A 22,210-nucleotide genomic window follows, 5' to 3' on the forward strand; every position below is an offset into this window, starting at 1 on the left:
AACACACACACACACACACACACACACACACACACACACACACACGCAAGCACGCACACACACACACACACAGTGAAGAGTAATGGCCACTTACGGGGTGACGCAGATGAACTTGGTCTTCAGGTACGGTTGAGTGACTAAAAAAATAAAACGGATATAAATGAGAAACGTTAAGAAACAAGCCCTCACCTCTCTCTCTCTCACACACACACACACACACACACACACACACACACACAGACAGACAGACAGACAGACAGACAGACAGACAGACAGACAGACAGACAGACAGACAGACAGACAGACAGACAGACAGAGACACACACACACACACACACACACACACACACACACACACACACACACACACAAATGTTCCTGTTGATGCTAAATTTCTGTCAAGTCTGGATTGATATTCTCAAGAAAACACTAGAGCGTCAATAGGGGTTTGTCTGTAAACATTGTATCTTTTTTTTTTTTTCACAAAAACGGAATTTTCCACTGTTTTAAGAAAAAGAAAAATTATTCAGACCAAACCAAATGTTCCTGATATTTTGTACAAGGGTTTAAATATTTCTTTAAAAAATAAAATTCCTCATTATAATAACACAGGTTGTTTCCAGCCACTAAAACACAAGGTTTAATAAATAAAATCGATGTCTTTCCCACCGAACAGTTTCAACTGCACTCTTGGTACTGCGAGCGCATAAATCAGGTTTTCTTTTTTTCTCTATAAATACTTTCACTTCACATTTTATTTTCTCTGGAAAGTAAAAAAGACCGTGTGGTCAAAACTAATTTCGTTTTACTGTAAAAAAAACAAAACATTCCTAGCCGTTTTTTCAGACAGTGTTTATATGGCATGTTCCGTACATCGAGGATGTGAATAAATTTATAAAAGATAAAAGTAATTCATTAATTTATTTATAAATAAATAAATTGATAAATATCTTACATGTTTCCTAAATGCAGACATTTGTTTAAGTATGCTGAACTAAATAGAACGCACGCGCGCACGCACGCACGCGCGCCGCGCACACGCGCACACGCGCACACACACACACACACACACACCATTATCAACTAAATGTGGTTAAATAAATACAAACTAATTACATTTTTCCACTTGAAATATGATTTAATTTATTTATTGTGGGTCTTATCAATTACTCAATTTAATCATTATAATAAAAGTGTATTCTTTTTGTTCTATTTTCTTCTTCATTAAACTCAAGCAGGCATCGTTTTAGAAAATGTTGATTGTCCAGAAATGTTAATGATAAAACATCTATTACTAAATTCAATCATAATAATAGAAGTGTATTCTTTCAATCCTTTAATTAAATTTTTTTTTCAAACCAAGCAGGCATTTTATTTAAAATCATTTTAAAAAATGTTGACATTTAGAAATGTTATTAATAATAATAATAAATGACGTTAATTAATTAAAAAAAAGAAAAAAATGTATGACACTTTTATGTTTTGCATTTCTTCCCCGTAACCGTACCGAAATTGAACCAAACCCTGATTAAAAACGGAGGTACGTACCGAACCGTGAAATGTGTGTACAGATTATTAGAGAATATTTATGGACCTTTAATGTACAGTGGGGGCAATAATGATTTGTTCCCCTGCTGATTTTGTGAGTTTAACCCCTTAAAGAAATTAACAGTCTAGAATATTTATGGTAGGTTTATTTTGAGAAAGTCACCATATATAAAAAAATTCTATATTAAAAAAACATTTAGGAAAGGTCATAAATTAATTTGTATTTGATCGAGTAAAATAAGGATTTAATACTGTACCAAATTAGCAAGACGTCTGACTCCCACAGACCCAAAATAGTCCTGTACCTTTACAAATCAACTCTTAATATCAACTTTATGTGCATAAAGACACCAGTCACAGAATCAACCTCTTCTTTCAAACCTCTTCACCACCATGGGAAAGACCAAAGAGATGTCAAAGGACTTTAGAGACAAGATTTTAAGCTGGAATGGGCTACAAGACCATCAGATTGTTGCCTTGGCCATGTGTTTTTTGGTCATTGTCATGCTGGAAGACCCCTCCACCACCCATAGTCAGTGTTCTGGCTGAGGCCTGAAGCTTCTCAGCCAAGATTCTACAGTGCATGGCCCCATTCATGAGGTGAGGTCTTCCTGTACACTTAGCAGAGAAACAACCTCAAAGCAGAATGTTTCCTCCTCCATGTTTGACAGTGGGGATGGTGTTCTCGGTGTCATATTCAGCAATTCTCTGCCTCCAAACACGGCGAGTTGATGAGAGAAAGCTCAATTTTGGTCTCATCTGACCACATCATGTTCTCCCAAGCCTTCTCTGAATCATTTAGGTGTTCAATGGCAAACTTCAGACTTCAGCCTGTTCATGTGCAGTCTTGAGCAGAAGGACCTTGGTGTGTTACCAGTGGTTTTCTTGGTGACTGGTCACATCTCCCTGGAGATCATTAACCAGCTCCTCTTGTGTAATTCTGGGCTGATCCCTCACCTTTCTCAGAATCATCCTCACCCTATGAGGAGGGATTTTTGTAGCATTCTTGTAGGTCATTCCAGCCTTGTGCAAGTCTACAATCTTGTCCCTGGCCTCCTTTGATTCGGTGACTGGTGTCTTTTATACACACAATGAGTTGATATTAGGAGTTCTTTTCGAAAGGGACAGGACTAATTTGGGTGTACTGGAGTAAGGATTCTTGCTGGTCGGTAGGGGATCAAATACTTATTTCACTCGATCATATACAAATTAATTTATGTATAATATTAATTTATAAAGCGCTGTACAGGTGTCTTATGAAATACCCTCATAAAAATAAACTCCAGCTGTGTGTGTGTGTGTGTGTGTGTGTGTGTGTGTGTGTGCGCGCAAGCGTGCATGTTGTCTGATGCAGACAGAAAGTAAGAGCTCTTACATCCGGTTAAATCCTGGATGTCTACATCTGGCTGGGCTTCTGGCCTGCAGTACTTCCCGAAAGCCTCCTCTTTCGGGATGTCAGGGAACAGGTAGACGAGTGGAGACACCAGGATGTTTGTGGCGTCCATGATCTTATAGCCCATGATGATTTCGGCAAAGGACATGCTGTTCAGCTGCTGTTTAGTGTACGGCTCCACTGACTGGATCTGTGTCTTACCTAAAACACACACACACACCCCAAGAGTGTAAAATTCTGAAAGCTGCAGCTATGCATAAAAGACCACTACAACGGTGGTTTCACACAGCGTCGCACACACTGACTCACCGCTGATGTCTTTCTCCACCCAGGTGAATGTGATGCCTCCTTCCTTACTGCTCTCACTAAAACGCAGAAGAAACGTGCCTGGAGGCTTTGGGCTCAAGATGGCCCTCTCCCTCTCCTTACTGATGAAGCCCATGATATAACTGTTACACAAAAAAACATGTACAAACACACACAAAATGAATTGAGTGTAGTATGTATAGATTAATCGCATCGATAGTTGTTTGCTGGAACTACTGGCAAAAATCCATAATGATAGTTTTTCCGGGTTGCGTTATACAGTACGAGAGCGGCCTCTAGAGTCAAATCACTGACGCCACATGCCGTGTCTTTTTAAATTAATTTTGGTTGCAAATGTTTTTAATCATTTGGAGTTATTTGGTTCAGTTTCAACGCACGTCTTACTTTCTTCGATATTATCAACATAATTAATCTTTTAATATTTATTTAATTTTGCACATTTTCATAATGCTGTAATAATTTTTTTTTTTAATAAAAGTTCAGTACTATTTTACATAGAGTTTTTGCTTTTTAAATCCAGTAACAGCAATTACAGTCCAAACTAGCTATCGATATCTCTAAAGAGGACAGTGAGATCAGAGGACGGGGAAGTGTTCGTTGGGGGTGCAGCGAAATTACAGTGAGCGAGATTAAAGTTAGTGTACAGCAAAGATCTGAAGCATCAAGACAGTGAAAGTACTCACCCTTCGTTCCACAGAGCCAAAATGTACTTCTTTACCAGGTCAATGATGTTATCCAACCAAACCCAAAATGAGAACCCTTTACCAGCCATGTTTTCCTGTAAAACACACACATATATAGCAAAGGTAAACCAGTGAAGCCTGCAAAGATTTCAAACTGAACAAGATTCACATAACTGAAACATACTTTGCAAAACTTGGCCCAAGTGATCTGGCAACCTGAGTAGTTCACACAAGGACCTAAAGGCAAGCAGAAAAGATCAGTGTGTAAATTATATATATATATATATATATATATATATATATATATATATATATATATATATATATATATATATATATATATATATATATATATATATATATATAAACATAAATAAAGACATTGTAAACCTGTTTAATAGACCGAATGTAAAATTTGTACAAAATATTATGGAGGAAAAAAAAATTTAAAGAAAAAACCCCTTTGAAGTATAATATTAAAGGCTTTGCTAAATTGTAACAGCCTTGTCTTAGACCCAAACACAGCTTTATCATACCAAGCAGTTTCTCAGCCAGTGTGGTGAGTTGCTCAATAGTCAGGCCTCTCTTAGTTGTGGAAGAAAACTGCCAGCTAAGAACTTCGGCCACCTGATCCCATGTTCCCACAGGAGGTTTGGTGAAGAAATTTACATTCTGAAAGAAGAAAGAAAGTTTTAGACAGCATATTAAATTGGTTCTTCCCTGACCAAGATAAGCTGAACATAGAGGGCAGTCTTGTTTTTTTTTACTTACCTTGGGATGGTTAGTCAGCATGTTGTACCACAGAATGGACGCCCAGGCGTTGGGCATCTGGCAGATATTAGAAATAACGACAACAGGAAGAGAGTGTGTCTGTAGAAAATAAAAGGGGAAAAAATAAACAAAGGGGTAATATTACATTTCAATTCATTTTTCTTGTATGGTACTTTTAAGAATATACATCGTCTAACAGTGGTTATAAAAGAATGTATATGTTTGATCCGTATAATTGTAGGCTTGTCCCCTAATGATCGAGCCAGTGGCGATTGTGGCAAAGACAAACTCCCCTGTGATGGCATGAAGAAAAAACCTGAAGAGGAACCAGTCTCAGAAGGGAACCCATCCTCATCTGGGTGGCACCGAAAGTCCATTCATTACAGTTCCATCATTGTTAAGGTGTGCAGTGAATAAATGCACCCCGTTGATATTAATTACAGTCCAAATGTATCCTTAAAGCTCTAGAGTTGCTCAGTAATTTAATGGCTCCTTTTATGGCTTCTTATGTTGAGATGCATATGAGAAAACTTTGATGATTCTAGCCAGTGACAATTGACTATTATTTTTCCAGACCCCTCACATATAAAATGACCAGGTATAACATTATGACCACCTGTCTATTATTGTGTTGGTCCCCTTAGGCTGCCAAAACATTGCTGACCTTGGAGCATCAACAGCATTAACTTCTTCAGCGATTTCAGCTACAGAAGCTCGTCTGTTGGATCGGACCACACGGACCAGCCTTCGCTCCCCACGTGCATCAATGAGTCTCGGTCGCTCATGACCCTGTCGCCGGTTCACCACTGTTCCTTCCTTAGACCACTTTTATTTTTGGGTCAAACTCACTCAAATCCTTACACTTGCCCATTTTTCCTGCTTCTAACACGTCAACTTTGAGGAAATGATGTTCACTTGGTGCCTGAAATATCTCACCCGCTAACAGGTGCCGTGATGAAGAGATCATCAGTGTGATGCACTTCACCAGTCATAATGTTTTAATGGTATGCCTAGTCGGTGTACATGGGGGTTACATATAGCTGAACTACTGGCTAGTACAGGTCGTAACCTAATACTGATCCAATATCTATGTCGTCCTCGTATCTGAGCTAAAAAGCTTCTGCTGCCAAGTCTTTTAAAGGATTTGTGCTGCATGTTAATGTTCATGCTCTACATCACTGACGTCCTGACGGTGGGCACCATAGCGACAACCATTAGGACTGAACGGATCATCAGGAGCCATCAAAAGAACTTGATAACCAGTTACTTAATCAGCTTTAACTTAATTACATGATTAATCATCTGACTTTATTTCTGGCTGGACATTGATATGCATTTATGAGATGGCCCTGATCCAAACATCTGTCCCAATTTCTCATTTTTTTCTCATCCAGAGTATATTAAAACATTCCATTTTGGGTAAATCTGCGTTTCTCTGACCTCAAGGTCGATTTTAAGGCCCTGGTGGTAGACCTCGGTCTCAAAAGTGATGAGATGAAGTTCCTCAGTGACAATCAGAGAGGCCTGTGGGTCAGAGGACAAATTCATAAGCACTTGTTCTGTTGAGTTTTGGTTATTCACACACCCTGACGTAGCAACTTCGCGTCACAGAGTAGCCACTTACATCGCTGTTGGTGCGGCCACCATTGCCACACCTCTGTTCTCGCAGAGTCTGGGGGACAAAAAACAACGACAAGTAATGAAACCTACAAGACCTTTTAAAAAACATACATTTTTTAAATTTAAGACCAAAATCACGACAATAAAAACACACACACGTACGTTATTAGCAACTGACCTTAAACAGCCCTAAATACATTTTTAATCAAGCCACGTTTCGCTAAACTTACACTTCCCCATAGCTGAAAAATAAAATGTGTTACGTCTGTGGTACAATCCGAGAGAGTCGCGTCAAAAGCAGAAAGCTGATTGGCTGTTGCATGTTGGACTCATTTGTAGTCGTAATACAGAGAATTATATTTGGACAAGCGAAAGAAAGAACGCAAACACCACGGAAACTAACTAACAAAAACATGCTAAAGTGCAGCGGGTGCATTTCAATAAGCGTTAGAGGCACAAACATCGGAAAATGAACACCCGTTTAAAATTATTTCAGATCTAGAACAGCGAATTTGCGGGGGGGGTTTGTTTGTTTGTTTTTTTTTTAATTACAGACTTTTTGTTTCCGTGGAAACCCTGAAACTGGATCGCAATTGCAGGGTGCAGTGCTCTTTTCGAAAATGTTTCCATGGTGCATTTAGGGTGCTCACCAAGTGCTTGAATTCAGCTGACAGGCTGCCATTATTGGACTCCTCCATGTTCATGACCTTGGTGTTCGTGCCCAGGATGTTGAATTTGCGTGAACTGGATATGAAAGAAAATGTATTAGTGAATATGAAGTACTGAGAAGAAATGCCTTACAATTTATTGTATATGTGACAAGTAAAAAAACCTCTTTCTCTTTTCTTTCTCTATATCTGATACTCAATGTTATCAGATAAGGAATCTACAGAACTATAATGAATATTTGGATAAATATGGCTAATATAATTTTTTTAGATCAGAATAAACTAATAAAATAAAACTACTGACTCACCCTCGAATGGCTGCGATGTCTCCAGACTCCCTGAAGTGAAAATAATCGATGAGTAAATAAATCATCGGTTATTGAGCAATGTAATGTTCTCTCAGTTTCACTAGAAGCATTGTACTCACTTGTCAATGCAAACTTTGATTTTCAGCTGGTAATTCAGTTCAGGGAATTTCACCAACAACCTTAGAGAGAGGTGAAAAAAAATAACGATTCATTTCCTTTTTCCCAGCAAATGTTCTCCCTCTGAACAATCAGCGGGGTGCGTTTGGGATTCTAAAGGAATCTTACCGCACTTTGTTGGTGAACTGAACACCGGTCTTTATGACCAGAGGTCGGTCAGGGTGCATCGGCATGCACGGCTGTCTCTCGACCACAAACGCGCTGCAGTGACACAAACACACCACAAGGGGTCTCAAAAAGCTGACGAGATTAAAGCTGTGTTGCATAATAACGAAACTATTTATACCGGACTTCCTGATTATTATGAAGTATTTTCAGTGTGCATATGTGTGTATCACCTTTTCATGAGATTGCGGAAGAGATCGACGATCTTCTCCTCCAGGGCAGGGCGGTGCTGAACGATGGGGTCTCCTTTATATGAGACTTTCTGCTGGAGCTCCTCCAGTTTCTTTATCTGCTGCCTGATCTGTAGCTGAGACTCAGCCAGTGATGTAATCCTGAAAGAGACAAAATGCGCAATAAAGAAAACACCACCGCCGCTGCGGTCAAACGAGATTTGAGATGCAGTTTAGGCGAGTCACCAATAAGCCTGTGCAAACGGTCATGATATAAATCTCTAGCTCACACATAAAGGCTTCCACAAAGGCTTCAAATGAATCACTTTAGTACTTTGTTCTAAATTCTGAAATGTGATTGGTCCAGAAGTGTTTCTGTGTAGATGAAGTCTCTATAAAAGCAGCTAGGGATCATGGTTCTGGCTATGAGGGGCATCATTTTACATTTAAATTGACTCCATTTGGCCTTGGTCACGAGCCCTGGAATTTCGGTGTGGCTGGAATGGGAACTGACAACCTACAGATCCACAACCCAATGCCTTAACCACTAAACTACCACCTTCCCAACGAGTTGTATATTACTGTATCTCTAGTGTCTGTTTTTACATCAACTGTATCTCCAACAGCTCATTCACAGGCATCTCAGTCTAATCAATTTTAATACGCAAATGTTACACAGTAATCCCTCGGTATATCCCGGATCGGACCTCGCGCATCGGCAATATCGCGGGTTCTCATATGGAACATGGTTCGGACTATTGCGGATATGACGTGTTGTTTAGCGGAACCTTTACTGTCGTGAATTTATACAGTATCTGTACTGTAGAGTAAAAAATGCACCATAAACAGCGTCTGGTAACAAAACTAAGCGGCAGATAAGGAACACAACGACTCTTCAAGAAGAGAGTGAACTTCTGGATGTGCTTCGCAGTGGCAAGAGTTGTGCTGCTTTTGGCCGCCATTACGGGCGAATGAGAGCAGGGTACTCTATGGATTTAAAAAAGAATCAGAAATCAGGACTCAACCAGCTTAAAAAAAATGTTACAAAAGATTTATCCTTAAGGCTAACAGATGGGGGGGGGGGGGGGGGATTCCGAATCTCTTGTTCTGCTCGTAATTATGATTCTGAACATGTTTTTGTTTTTTGGTTAGACAACCGATACGTCACATGATGTAGGAAAAGATTGGAAGTCTGTGTGACAGCGAGCTAAAGAAAGCATCTTTCGTGCGGACCTGGAAATGTCATTCAACGCTATAAACAGTGGCGACATGAAAATCTCACCGTACAATATAAATATTTCAAATGTCACTTTTTCGTACACGTGGTATCATGTAGAGCTAATGATCTGTCTGTCGCTGTATAATATTATAGTCGTATTCATGCCAGGGCACAGTTTGTAGTATATTTTCTCAGTGTGTACCATGTCTCTAGCCGGTCCAGGCAAATGTTGGGAGGTCCTCCGATGCAGGCGATCTGCTGTCTCCTCTTCCAATCAGCCAGCTCCTCATCAGTCAGATTCTTCTGCACAAAGTCCATGGCTTGCAGCAGCCCTGCCATATCGGTCACGATTTGCTGCAAGATCAAACAAAACAAAAAACAAAGACAACTGGAGATGAATCACAAAACCTAAGCGCATCTACAATGCAGTGCAACACAACGTCTGATAGTGAGTGCATCTCACCCTTCTGAGCTGATCCAGGGCACTCAGCATCTGCTCCAGCTGGGCCATCTTCTGTCTGGTGGCTGTAGCCTGGCTGTTCCCATTCAGGTCCTGAGACAGCTCTGAGTTCATAACGAAATTGGCATGAGCGTGTTTATAGCGCTTGAACAAAAGCGGATCATCGCATTAAACAATCTGCATGTGCGATGAGGAAAACGCCTGAAGAACAAACCGTCTGATTCTTACCTCCGGCACTCTTCAGGGTCTTGTAGTTAAAATCAAAGTCGTCCTGTAGGTTCTCCAGCATCTTCATTTTCTGCTCCATATCCTGAAATACAATCGAGTAAAAACCTGATGCGCCAGAAACCGACACGATCCTGCAAAGCCACGTTTTAGAGGAACACGTTTCTCACTTGGGCTGTTCATATTAAATAAGAAATCATAGATAATCGTTGGGTGAAAAGTCTCAATGATACAATCAAGAGCACCAAAAACCTTTTCCGCATATTTAATTAAAGCTTTATAATTGGTCTGTTTGTTTTCACGCTTTTCAACTGATTATATACGTTTTATTTCTGCAGTCTTGATTCCAATTTCAGGATTTCTGCTTTTTATTGAAAAAGTTTTCAAATAATTATAGATTTGAAGTGCAGGCCTTTTTTTTTTTTTTTTTTTTTTTTGATTATTAATAGTAAACAACAACACTGATTTTTTTCCCCCTCAGAAACATGTCAATGAAAACCTACAGTAATTATTTGAACACATGCTCTCACTAACATCTGTAGAAGTTATTAGGGCCACGTTCACACTAATACGCTTTCATTTGAAAACGCATCATCTTCTCTCTGTTTTCACCACACTGAGACGCCATTTAAGTCGAAGAAACATTAAACGATTTTTTTTAATCATGTGACAATCAGCTAAAATGGTGCACGACGTTGCACAGAAATTGAGTTTTGTAAGCACGTCCTTACTGTGGAAGGGAAGCGAGATCCTTAGCAGGATAATGTTCCATGAAGCGGTCCAGTATTTGCTTTGGCGCGTCTCCCAGTCTACATTCTCGCAACTTTATACTCCTGTTACTTGCAACAACACGGCGTCTTAGGTTTTGCAGTACAGGGATGTAAGCGTTTTGGGGTTTTTTTGGGGGGGGAAACGGCGTTTTCAGATTTATCCGGATTAGTGTAGGCGTATCATAAGGTGACTTGCACATCCTAAATCCATGTGCTGATTTAAACTGGTTGCTGGGGAGAAGTCTCACAGTGACACACCTGCACTTTCTTCCTGATGTCCTGCAGTCTGTGCTCCAGGAGCTGCTGTTTCTCCGTCACCACTGTCCCGCTGTGCTGAGCGGCCTGGCCGTCCTGTGGAGAAGAAAAAAAAAAAAGAGAAAAACACACGCTGCTTAGTGATGATCCAATTCTTTGGAAATCACCTTCGAAACTGATTTAATAGCGCTTACGGAACGAAAAAAACAAAAAAAGCAAACACTACAGTGCTGAGACGCTCCAATGACTTTCCGATGTATTAATGCATTGCGTGCGTCACATATTAACCGGAAAAAAGGCCTCAGTATTTTTAAATCATCAGCAAACACCAGTTCCTCTGCTCGTCTAACCGACGACAACATTGAGAAACGCACAAGGAAGAATCAACTTGAACTATTTTCTTTTCCCGATTTTGAACAGTGTACTAAAAGTCATAAAAGTTACTAAAGTTACTTACTAAAGTTCAATAACTCCACTCCATCCAACCTTCTCTCTCTCTCTCTCTCTCTCTCTCGTTTTACATAATTTCATTTGCAGGTGTCGCAACACCATTTCCACGAGTTTCGCACTTTTGAGCTTTTAGTGGATTTGTGCCTCAATACCTTTATTTGACCTACTTTTTAACGTTACAACGGTGGACCCGCTTAAAAAAAAAAGTACAAAAATATTTGCCTTCAGATGTACTTCAGCATCCAATGTACAATGATGTATTATGGCTATAATGTTCCTATTATCATTTTTGTCATAAGTTTTTTTGCTTAATCAACTCACTTTGATCATAAACCCAAAACGGAGAGTTTAATTTAGGAGTTTCTTCCATCATTTATTCCTCTCTAAACGTTCTGCTTGCTGTTAAACTGATGCTGAACTGTATGTAGGTGATGAGTAGAGACACCAAACGGCAATCAAAACAAGTTTAAAACGAAGCACGCGCTCTACACTGATTAGTGGATTGCGTTGTGTTTGACCAGTTAAGCTTTTATCCGCTCATAAATAAAAAGGTACGACTGATTCTGCAAAATGTAGTTGAGTAAAATGTTTGACTTTGAAATGTAGTGAAGTTAAAGTCAGTGAGGAAAATAAGTATTTGAACACTCTGCTATTTTGCAAGTTCTCCCACTTAGAAATCATGAAGGGGTCTGAAATTGTCATCTTAGGTGCATGTCCACTGTGAGAGACATAATCTAAAAAAAAAAAAAATCCAGAAATCACAATATATGATTTTTAAACTATTTATTTGTATGATACAGCTACAAATAAGTATTTGAACACCTGTTTATCAGCTAGAATTCTGACCCTCAAAGACCTGTTAGTCTGCCTTTAAAATGTCCACCTCCACTACATTTATTATCCTAAATTAGATGCACCTGTTTGAGGTCGTTAGCTGCATAAAGACACCTGTCCACCCCATACAATCAGTAAGAATCCAACTACTAACATGGCCAAGACCAAAGAGCTGTCCAAAGACACTAGAGACAAAATTGTACACCTCCACAAGGCTGGAAAGGGCTACAGGGAAATTGCCAAGCAGCTTGGTGAAAAAAGGTCCACTGTTGGAGCAATCATTAGAAAATGGAAGAAGCTAAACATGACTGTCAATCTCCCTTGGACTGGGGCTCCATGCAAGATCTCACCTTGTGGGGTCTCAATGATCCAAAGGAAGGTGAGAAATCAGCCCAGAACTACACGGGAGGAGCTGGTCAATGACCTGAAAAGAGCTGGGACCACCGTTTCCAAGGTTACTGTTGGTAATACACTAAGACGTCATGGTTTGAAATCATGCATGGCACGGAAGGTTCCCCTGCTTAAACCAGCACATGTCCAGGCACGTCTTAAGTTTGCCAATAACCATTTGGATGATCAGAGGAGTCATGGGAGAAAGTCATGTAGTCAGCTGAGACCAAAATAGAACGTTTGGGTCATAATTCCACTAAACGTGTTTGGAGGAAGAAGAATGATGAGTACCATCCCAAGAACACCATCCCTACTGTGAAGCATGGGGGTGGTAGCATCATGCTTTGGGGGTGTTTTTCTGCACATGGGACAGGGCGACTGCACTGTATTAAGGAGAGGATGACCGGGGCCATGTATTGCGAGATTTTGGGGAACAACCTCCTTCCCTCAGTTAGAGCATTGAAGATGGGTCGAGGCTGGGTCTTCCAACATAACAATGACCCGAAGCACACAGCCAGGATAACCAAGGAGTGGCTCTGTAAGAAGCATATCAAGGTTCTGGAGTGGCCTAGCCAGTCTTCAGACCTAAACCCAATAAAGAGATTTTGGAGGGAGCTCAAACTCCGTGTTTCTCAGTGACAGGCCAGAAACCTGACTGATCTAGAGAAGATCTGTGTGGAGGAGTGGGCCAAAATCCCTAATGCAGTGTGTGCAAACCTGGTGAAAAACTACAGGAAACGTTTGACCTCTGTAATTGCAAACAAAGGCTACTGTACCAAATATTAACATTGACTTTCTCAGGTGTTCAAATACTTATTTGCAGCTGTATCATTCAAATAAATAGTTCAAAAATCATATATTGTGATTTCTGGATTTTTTTTTTTTAGATTATGTCTCTCACAGTGGACATGCACCTACGATGACAATTTCAGACCCCTCCATGATTTCTAAGTGGGAGAACTTGCAAAATAGCAGCGTGTTCAAATACTTATTTTCCTCACTGTAAATACACACACACACACACACAATTTGTCAGTTAGAAATATTATGAAATAGTAACAACTCACCATAATACAGGATCAGTGGGGGCTTTAATTTATTGGTGCATAGAGGAAAAAAAAAAAAAAATACAAAAAAAAAAAAAAAAAAAAAAAAAAAACGTGACTGGAGCAAGTGCAGGAAATTGGTATTGGCGGAATTCATTAGTCAAAATATGCAAGAGGTAATAAAATGGAAATAAAATAAAAAGTAATTTTTTTTATTCTTTCTGTCTGACCAAATCCCAGTGGTTGGGGATCTCTGTTATGTAACTCGACTTTGTGGAGATAAAAGTCACAAAATGACTGAATTTGTTAAAAAAAAGAATTCCAACAATATTATATTGTGACTTATTTAAGCAAACGTGGCCTAGCGGTATGGGCTAGTATACTGCTAATAATTTACAAATTACAGTACATAATTTCGCAAAACAGAGCAACTTACAATAACGCACTGTAGGAAATATTTGTCCAGTTTTGTCGTATCGCTATCGTAAGGGCAAAAAAATCCATCGTAACTCAGTGACTGTGTACTGTGAAAAAGTTTGCATACCCTTGAAAAATGAAGCTGACAGAAAATCTGATCTGTGCCTGTGAAAATAGGGGTCTGTTCTTTCAGATCTTTGCTGTGTGATCGGCTTGATGAGATTTTTTGCTATTCTTTCCACCAAGAAACCATCAGGGTGTGCAAAATATCTTGTACATCCTGAATTTGTCTTCAGTATCAAATATACATGACAGACATAAGGTTATCATCAAATCCATAACATTATCATCCAAACTACTATATAAAACATGTCCGGTTTAAAACTTAAAAACACATTTAGGAGAAATCGGTATGAAAAATCCCTTGTAAACATGTTACTGAATAAAAGCGATTCCTAGACCCATGTGTAAGTCTTCAGTGGCAAAGTCGACCAGTATTTCATACAGGTTACTAATTTTACATACGTGCAATTCTTTCTGCCATTTGCTCATTACATATAAGTTAATCGACAGACAGAAGGTGGTATTTCACAGTTATTTCCAGATCAGCCGTATCTCATTGCCAGTCAAAGCCTTCAGTGACGTATGATTTGAATTCCATTTAACTACTGAACACATTACATCGTTTCGCAACCTGATCGGTACGCAAGATTCTTACTGCGTATCAAAGTGTGTTGAGCCGCATGTGTGTGTGTGAGAGAGAGAGTATGTACTTGCTGAGCAGTCGTAGCGGTCTGCAGCAGTCTCTGCTCCTCCCACAGACAGCGCGCGACGATGCGAGCGATCTCCATGGGCTTCTCCAGGTACTTGCTCTGCAGGTGCTGTTTGATGCGCCGCAGGTTGTGCTGGTACAGGACGTTGTTCTCCTGCAGGAAGCGGCTGTACTGTTGGTCGATCTCTCCCAGCAGGTTATGGAACACCAGTGTGGCGTGAGACTCCTTATTGGCCGCATACGCCCTGCCAAGGAAATGGGCATTCGAGTAAAAGACAGGAAAACTCCATTTGAGACATTTCCATCCGCCCCCTAATTAACTAATACACGGTTAACATCGGTGTGTCCAAGGTGCACAGCTGCCCGCTAACGATGCACATCTCTGCCCACAAACACGTCAATTTCAAAGAACGCAGGATCCATCATCAGACTTCCCCGAGAAAACCTCGTAACGGGAGGACTTCACGCGCCGTATTGAAGTTCACTTCTCATTAATGCTTTCAGGACGAATGCAGTCCCAGATTGTGCTTCTGCAACGCACCTCGTTTACCAGAAACGAATCGTTCTTTAGAAATAGCTTTTCGGTGTTCGTTAGACACCACAGAAAACCTCACGCCCCAGGCGCCGACACGTCATCTGCCCAGGAGACGTGTGAAAACTTATCGCCACGTGCAGAGAACCACCGCTCTGCTCGTGTCCGGTTTTATTCATCCTTTAACGATCATAGAAACGTACTTGTTCTGTAAAAGAGTGGTATCCTAACTAGGGGATGCAAAGAGGCGGAACACTTCCCGATAAATTTCCCGGAAACTTTCTATAGGAACTTCACCTGAAGAATTTGGGAAATATTCCAAGTCGGAAACTTACCAGGAATTTATGGGAATAAATAAGTTTATATAAATTGTACAAACCTTTTGTTTGGTCATAAGCTGACATGCATGCAAACTAATAACATTTAGATTTTATTGTACAATATCTTACACAAAGCACAAGGAAGTTTTAAACAAATGTATGTAATACTTATGAGATTTACGTGAATACTCACAAAGATGGACATGTGTGACGTTATTTTGTGCACACGATTCAAGAAATGTTCAGTGTTATGTTACGGAGGAATGCGCAGGGTGCAGTAAGTGTGCTGTGTGCATGTGAATGATGAATGTGCAGGGTGGAAATTTAACTGAAATCGCATTGAATCTACAGTTTACTTACCTGTTAATGTGCAATTTTTTATAAATTCCCAGTTTATTCCCATTAATTCGCATGGAAAAGTTGCCAGTCTTGAAAAATTCCCGGAATTTTGCTAATTTAATCCTAACTGTAAGTCAGTTTCTCAATACACATAATGCCACGATTTCCAAACTGGGCTATATGATATCTGTAATCCTGATCATTTAGGTCACAATACACTTCTAAACGATATCACGGGTATTGCACACATTTAATGATACAAGATACTTTGGTCCACACCTATTCTGGATCACTTCCTACCTGCATTTTATAGCGACCTGAGATACATAACATTGAATGCCTGAATGCCTAATGTGCTATTATGCAATCTAATCACCAGTGTTGTTTTTTCCCTCCCGGGCACTGTTCCGCGTACGTGTGACGGGCGGTACGAATTTAGCTGCGTGGCAACATTTCAAGAACAAGGAAGTCAATTCTGGCAAAAAGTATTCACGTAAATCACAAATAACACATTTATGTTTAACACTTCCTTGTGCTGTGTAAAAGATCATGTGCAAAAAAAATAAAATACAAATGATACTAATATACTAATGTTTCGATTCATGATTGCATATGGCACAGTTTATAGAAACTTCAGAAAATTTCTAATTATGTATTTCTAATTACAATTACAATTTCTAATTGTGTACTGAATTGGACGAGGGCGTTCAGGCAGTCAGTTACGCACCAGTCCTGACTCTCTATCCAGGGGGCGAGAAACTGACGGAGCTCCATGGGGAAGCTGTCGCTGTACAGGTGGTACAGCTGCTCCAGGTAGCGCGTCTCCAACTGCTGCAACTGGTTCCACTGGGCCATGCTGACCTGTAGGAAAGAGAACATAAGGAGACACAAAGCAGTGAGATGGACGAGAGGAAACCATAAAAATAGTAGCAATTAACTAGAGTAAAGTTAAGTCATAGAAGAATTCTGAAAAGTAAATTTAGGGAAATGGGGGGGGGGGGGGGTGTTTCACCGGAAGCAGTAGTAAATGTCTTATTAAAATCGATGTCACCATTCAGCTATCGTTTAAGGATGATGATCCAAACCCCCAGAAATAAACCGTGTTAAACTGATGTGAACAGGACTGAGCTTTAACACAATTTAAATGTATTAAGCTGCACTGAATCAAATGCGATTCAAGTGAACTAAGCTGAAGAACTAAAACAAACTGAAAGGAGTTCAAATGAACTGAACTGAGCCAAGCTATTGTGAAAGGGAAAAGGGAAGTGGTGGCTCAGTGGCTAAGATGTTGAATTAGTACTATTGAGCTACCTCGACTGGGCCCTTGAGCAAGGCCTCTAACCCTCGACTGCTTCCCATTAATTGCACTTAATTATATGAGTGTAAACTGAACTAAACTGAATTAAAGTTAAGTGAACTAAATAAACTTTATTTCAGAGCCCAAGGATGTGCAACATATCCAGGGTGATCATCAAGCCAATATCATGGAGAAGATCTGAAATTGCACTGTGGTGTGAAGCAGGACGACCAACTTCTACTTCTACTTGTGTCGATCACAAGAAATCCTCTACTCGTCCGGTGAGCCGAGGGTCCGCTTAAAGCGGTGCGTTTTTTTTCTTCATGCTCATTATTAAGGGAAATTGATTAGTAAGCTCGTTCTAGCACGCTGCCATTTGTGGCATGATGCTGAACCATCGCTGGAAGCGCTGAGAGGAAACGATGACAGCCTGCGCAGAAAGAGCGCTAAATCCACACCGCTCGAGCGCCATCAGAGCACCAATCTATCAGACAGCAGCAACAGCATCCGCTCTCAGAGGAAAACCTCGAAACCCAAAGACAGAGAGAGTCTGCCTCATCCTGTGCTCATCGACACACACACATCCTGTTCAGCCCTCGCAGGTTTGCTCATCCTCCCACACAAAAACACGCTCACAAATCAGAACGCACTAGCACGTATTTTCTGCAATGCCGAACCTCTCTGGGGCTCTGACAGCACTTTCGCTAGGCCCTCTGAGAGCCTGGTTCTCTAGCACATGCTGTAGAAATGTTTTAAGCTCTTTTTTGGCAACTCGGTCCTACATCCAGATTAAGGAACTCATGGAGCAATGGTCTGCCGGGAACCCGTCTCCTGTGTCGTGTTACAAGAAGGAGGTTAAGTATGATTACTATCAGATGTGGCCTGATTTAGGTCTGCTTCTCTTTAATGATGGAAAAAAAAGTTCTTCCGATATAAACAACTTCGATGAATCATCTTTATTTTTGACCTTTGGTCGTCGGTTGATATTACGACCAAAAGCAAAGGCTGAAACACAAGCAGGAAGATAATGTTCTTCCTTCAGAAGAACAACGGAGGGGGATTGTAATGAACCTTAAACCCCTGGTTGGATTGCTTAGAGAGTCGGTTTCAGACGAGACCCGGATTCGCGTTTCAGAAAGTCAGTTACGTAACTCGATGTAGGTGAAAGGGAGAGACAGAAATCGATCAGGCCGTGACATGAAAGTGCTTTTTCTGCTGACCTCGTGAGAGTAGGGTAAACTAGAGCAGAGCAGAGAGACAGGGTGGATGGAGAAAACACTCCCGAGGAGCGATTTGAGTGCCAGTTGAGTGGCAGTTTGGGTTGGGAACAGTATTAGCAGATTCAGCTGCCACGGCTATGATCGTTAAGCAACCGCAAAACCAAAGCACAGAGGTGGTGAGAACAGATGACTGCACTGCTGCACTACTGAAATCACTCGGCTGTACAAGTTTTGCCTGACGATTATTGAAAGTTTAACTCTCGGCCTCAAATGGCTCAGTTCAGATCAAGATCAATAAATAATCAATAATAAATCAATCAATAATACACACACACACACACACACACACACACACACAAACACACACACAAACACACACACAAACACACACACACACAAGGGGATGAAACGATTCCTTGAGTAACTTGATTAATGCAAATACAAATTATTTGCCCGTTTAATCCATTTAACTACACACGGAGCACTGTGTGTCCCCCCACGGACTATTATTGCTGACGCACCACCCACTTAACTCAGGAACGCTCTGGACAGGAAACACAGAAGATGCTGCAGAATGAAAAATGGAGGAACATGGAGAATGTAATATGGCGATTAAATGCATTAAATGGGTTTAGTTTTGGTTATTCTTCTATGCAATTTCATCGGTAGAATATATATTTACACACATCTATCTATCCATCCATCCATCTTTCCCTACATTGCCCCCCTCCACACACACCCTCACTGGGCTGACCTCTGGCATGCTTTCGTTTCTGTCACAGACACCTGACTTGGTATCACAACCTATGTGATCTCACCGCTTTGTCTCTCACCTCCTACTCTGTAGACACAATTGGATCTTGATGCCCCATTTCTAACCCCCCCCCCCCCCCCCCCCCCACACACACACACACACACACACACACACACACACACACTTGTTCCCCTTCTTTAGTCCATAACGGTAGTCAGCAATTTAAACCCATTTATTACACTGGGGTTTTTTCGTAGCACCCTTTCCAACGTGGATTTTCTCAAATTGGCAGTTTCTGAAAATGACAGTTTACAGCTGCTTCAACAAAGTGATAAGAAGAATCTTGTTTCACAAAAACTCCCATAACATTGTATCTGTAAATTAAACAAAAGGTGTCTGGAACAATTGGAATAAAACCCTGTTACTGCGCAAAATTTTTTCATATTAATCTTCATGATTCATTTATGAATTAATATTAACAGATCACCATCATTATTAGATATTTTTTAATCAGTATTTTAAAAAATCATATAGTCGGCAAAAACAACAACAACAACAACAAGGATCATCTTTCATGTTTTAAAAACTATGAATATAAATGTTTGGCTTGGAAGATTCAACAAGGAACTGACGAAACAAAATAGAAACCTTCCACATCAGCGCACATGGAGTTTATTTAGTTTCGGCAAGAAGCAAAAGCGACGCATCGGCACAACCGTCGCGAGAATTACAGCTGATAGCCGGGACTCATGGTTTCATGAAGTTTCATAAGAGCACAAGAACCTACAAGAAGGTCGGCTCCGTATATCTAAAGTGGTTGGCTCTTTAAATACTTTAGCCGGAGCCTTCTTTACTTCCCGTTCAAACTCTATTAAGGTTCTGGTGTTGGGAGGAGGTGAGAAAGGAACCTCCGTTCAACTGCACTGAATGTATGTTAATGGTGCATACAAAATGGCTAACAGGTTTTTCTGCTCCATCACTCACTCATTTGCATATTTGGCAACACCGATTTGAAAAAATGGTTTCAAAAGGTAATAAGTGAAGTCGACCAGACCAATCTGTCGAGGGTTAATCGAGTATAGCATGGATGCTATTTCTGCATCAGTATCTCCATGGCTAAAACTAAATGATGAAAAGCTACATACAAGATGTTTTTTTTACACGTGATCGGAATTTCCATACCGTTTCATTTGACGTACGAACTTTACTGAAACGATTTTAACTGACAGATTTGCCTCCATTTCAGATTTCATTGGTTTTCGCAAACCTTGTTTTACTCCTAGTACGAGGTGGTATCAAAAAGTATGAGTAATTTTGTAACACGCCAACAGATGGCAGCACAAGGCTGCACGCACAGTCATACGGAGCGCCGACCTTTCATAAGTCAGTGTGTCGAAAGACATCGTCCTGTGAACATCGGGAGCTGTGGTGATGTTCTGACGACGTGTGCACGTATGATACCCGCCGGGAATAACACGGTCTCACGTCCGCACCCACCCCCTCGCCAGATTCAGCTCTCGCGGACTTCGCCCTCTTCCCGAAAACGAAGAGATCCAGCTCAAAAAATGACACCGTTGCGGAGATTCGGCGCGAATCGTCGGAAAAAAAGATTTCCAGGACACGTTCCAGAAGTGTCAGGAACGGCAGTCTTGAAACTTTTTGATATAAACTAAAGTCTGCAAAGTTCATGCTGTAATTATTGCAGCCGCAGAAGTTCGGGAAAGTCTGTACGCCTGTTTGCGCCATTAAAAAAAAAAAATTCTCCATTATAACAGCAGTTGCTTTGTGAAGAATAAAATCACAACAATCGCTAAGGTGTAAAATTTATCGTTTTACAATAAAACCATGTCCCGAACTCTTCAGTCCACTACAGCAATTCCAAGAAGCACATTTTGCATCCGTTTATAGTTACATAAAACATTGTAGAACGCCCTTGAGACGAGTTCTCATCATTACTAGCATTAACACCTTGACACTGACTAATCAAGAGTCATCCCAGCTTTTCTGTAATATTAACTGCTGTATAAAGACACGCAAACTTTCGTATAAAGTCATTATGATGCCCTACCTATAACCAATGAATACTAAACCGCACTCTCTCTCTCCCTCTCTGATATAACTGAGTAATTCTCACACCTCATCTCAATCATCCCCAATGAGCAAGAAAGGATTTTCATATGAAAATGCAAAAAAAACAAAAAACCACGCTGACGCCTTAACCATAACTTTTGCTGTTTTACGCAGGAATTCTTGTGAATTTGCAACTGTAGGAGGCATTATATAACATTCACACCTGTTTTTTTGTGTTATTAGTGAGAAGTCACAGCAGGGTTTATATAAGAGGTGTGGCAGCATTTCTCTCATTGTGACGGAGATTGAGGTTACATGAAACTCGAGCACAAAGTGGATAAACACACTGGAGAGGATTTTTTATTTTTCATTAAAAATAAATAAATTAAAAAATAAAAATATAATGCCTGTTTTTTACATTTTACAAGAATTCATCTGATGAATTCCTTGATTATAGTCATATCTATATCATCTGTATATACACTGTGTATAACCTTTGTATAGTGTACATATTCTGTATTGTAAATTTTTATATCACAAGTTCTCTACAGATATTGGACCTTAGACATCCTGCACTAATACAACTTCTTACAAAAGTTGTGTGTGTGTGTGTGTGTGTGTGTGTATATATATATCAGTGTATTGAACAGCTTCTGCACACTTTTTTACACTGTAAGAGCCTTTATATTTATTTGATGTACATTTATCCACTTATATATTAGATGCTATACATATTTATCTGCACACTTGCCATTATTACCGTAGATATCCATCTATCCATCCATCCATCCATCCATCTCCCTGTGTCCATCCATCCATCCATCCATCTCCGTGTCCATCCATCCATCCATCTCCGTGTCCATCCATCCATCCATCCATCCATCCATCCATCCATCTCCCTGTGTCCATCCATCCATCTCCGTGTCCATCCATCCATCCATCCATCCATCCGTCCATCCATCTCCGTGTCCATTCATCCATCCATCAATCCATCTGTGTCCATCTATCCA

At 40.4% G+C, this 22,210-nt stretch overlaps 1 protein-coding gene across 3 annotated transcripts in view; it reads right to left on the reverse strand.

The window, feature by feature from the left end:
- Positions 1 to 22,210, reverse strand: part of stat3 (signal transducer and activator of transcription 3 (acute-phase response factor)) — a 34,173-nt gene that overhangs the window by 7,064 nt on the left and 4,899 nt on the right. For 2 of the 3 annotated variants that reach the window (XM_083567341.1, XM_083567340.1), the window contains exons 2-21: positions 16,587 to 16,720; positions 14,670 to 14,913; positions 10,763 to 10,855; positions 9,738 to 9,819; positions 9,513 to 9,613; positions 9,252 to 9,403; positions 7,834 to 7,992; positions 7,604 to 7,696; positions 7,438 to 7,497; positions 7,319 to 7,348; positions 6,993 to 7,086; positions 6,347 to 6,394; positions 6,163 to 6,246; positions 4,723 to 4,821; positions 4,488 to 4,623; positions 4,136 to 4,188; positions 3,952 to 4,046; positions 3,251 to 3,390; positions 2,924 to 3,142; positions 95 to 137 (exon numbers count right to left, since the gene is read on the reverse strand). In XM_083567341.1, the coding sequence (XP_083423467.1) occupies positions 95 to 137; positions 2,924 to 3,142; positions 3,251 to 3,390; positions 3,952 to 4,046; positions 4,136 to 4,188; positions 4,488 to 4,623; positions 4,723 to 4,821; positions 6,163 to 6,246; positions 6,347 to 6,394; positions 6,993 to 7,086; positions 7,319 to 7,348; positions 7,438 to 7,497; positions 7,604 to 7,696; positions 7,834 to 7,992; positions 9,252 to 9,403; positions 9,513 to 9,613; positions 9,738 to 9,819; positions 10,763 to 10,855; positions 14,670 to 14,913; positions 16,587 to 16,714 (2,153 nt within the window). In that variant the 5' untranslated portion in view covers positions 16,715 to 16,720. Of the gene's footprint in view, positions 1 to 9; positions 138 to 2,923; positions 3,143 to 3,250; positions 3,391 to 3,951; positions 4,047 to 4,135; positions 4,189 to 4,487; positions 4,624 to 4,722; positions 4,822 to 6,162; positions 6,247 to 6,346; positions 6,395 to 6,992; positions 7,087 to 7,318; positions 7,349 to 7,437; positions 7,498 to 7,603; positions 7,697 to 7,833; positions 7,993 to 9,251; positions 9,404 to 9,512; positions 9,614 to 9,737; positions 9,820 to 10,762; positions 10,856 to 14,669; positions 14,914 to 16,586; positions 16,721 to 22,210 lie in introns of all 3 variants that reach the window. The other variant, XR_014537672.1, reaches the window with a different exon arrangement.

This window comes from Silurus aristotelis (assembly GCF_946808225.1).
Source record: "Silurus aristotelis genome assembly, chromosome: 17".
Classification (NCBI taxonomy): Eukaryota; Metazoa; Chordata; class Actinopteri; order Siluriformes; family Siluridae; genus Silurus; species Silurus aristotelis.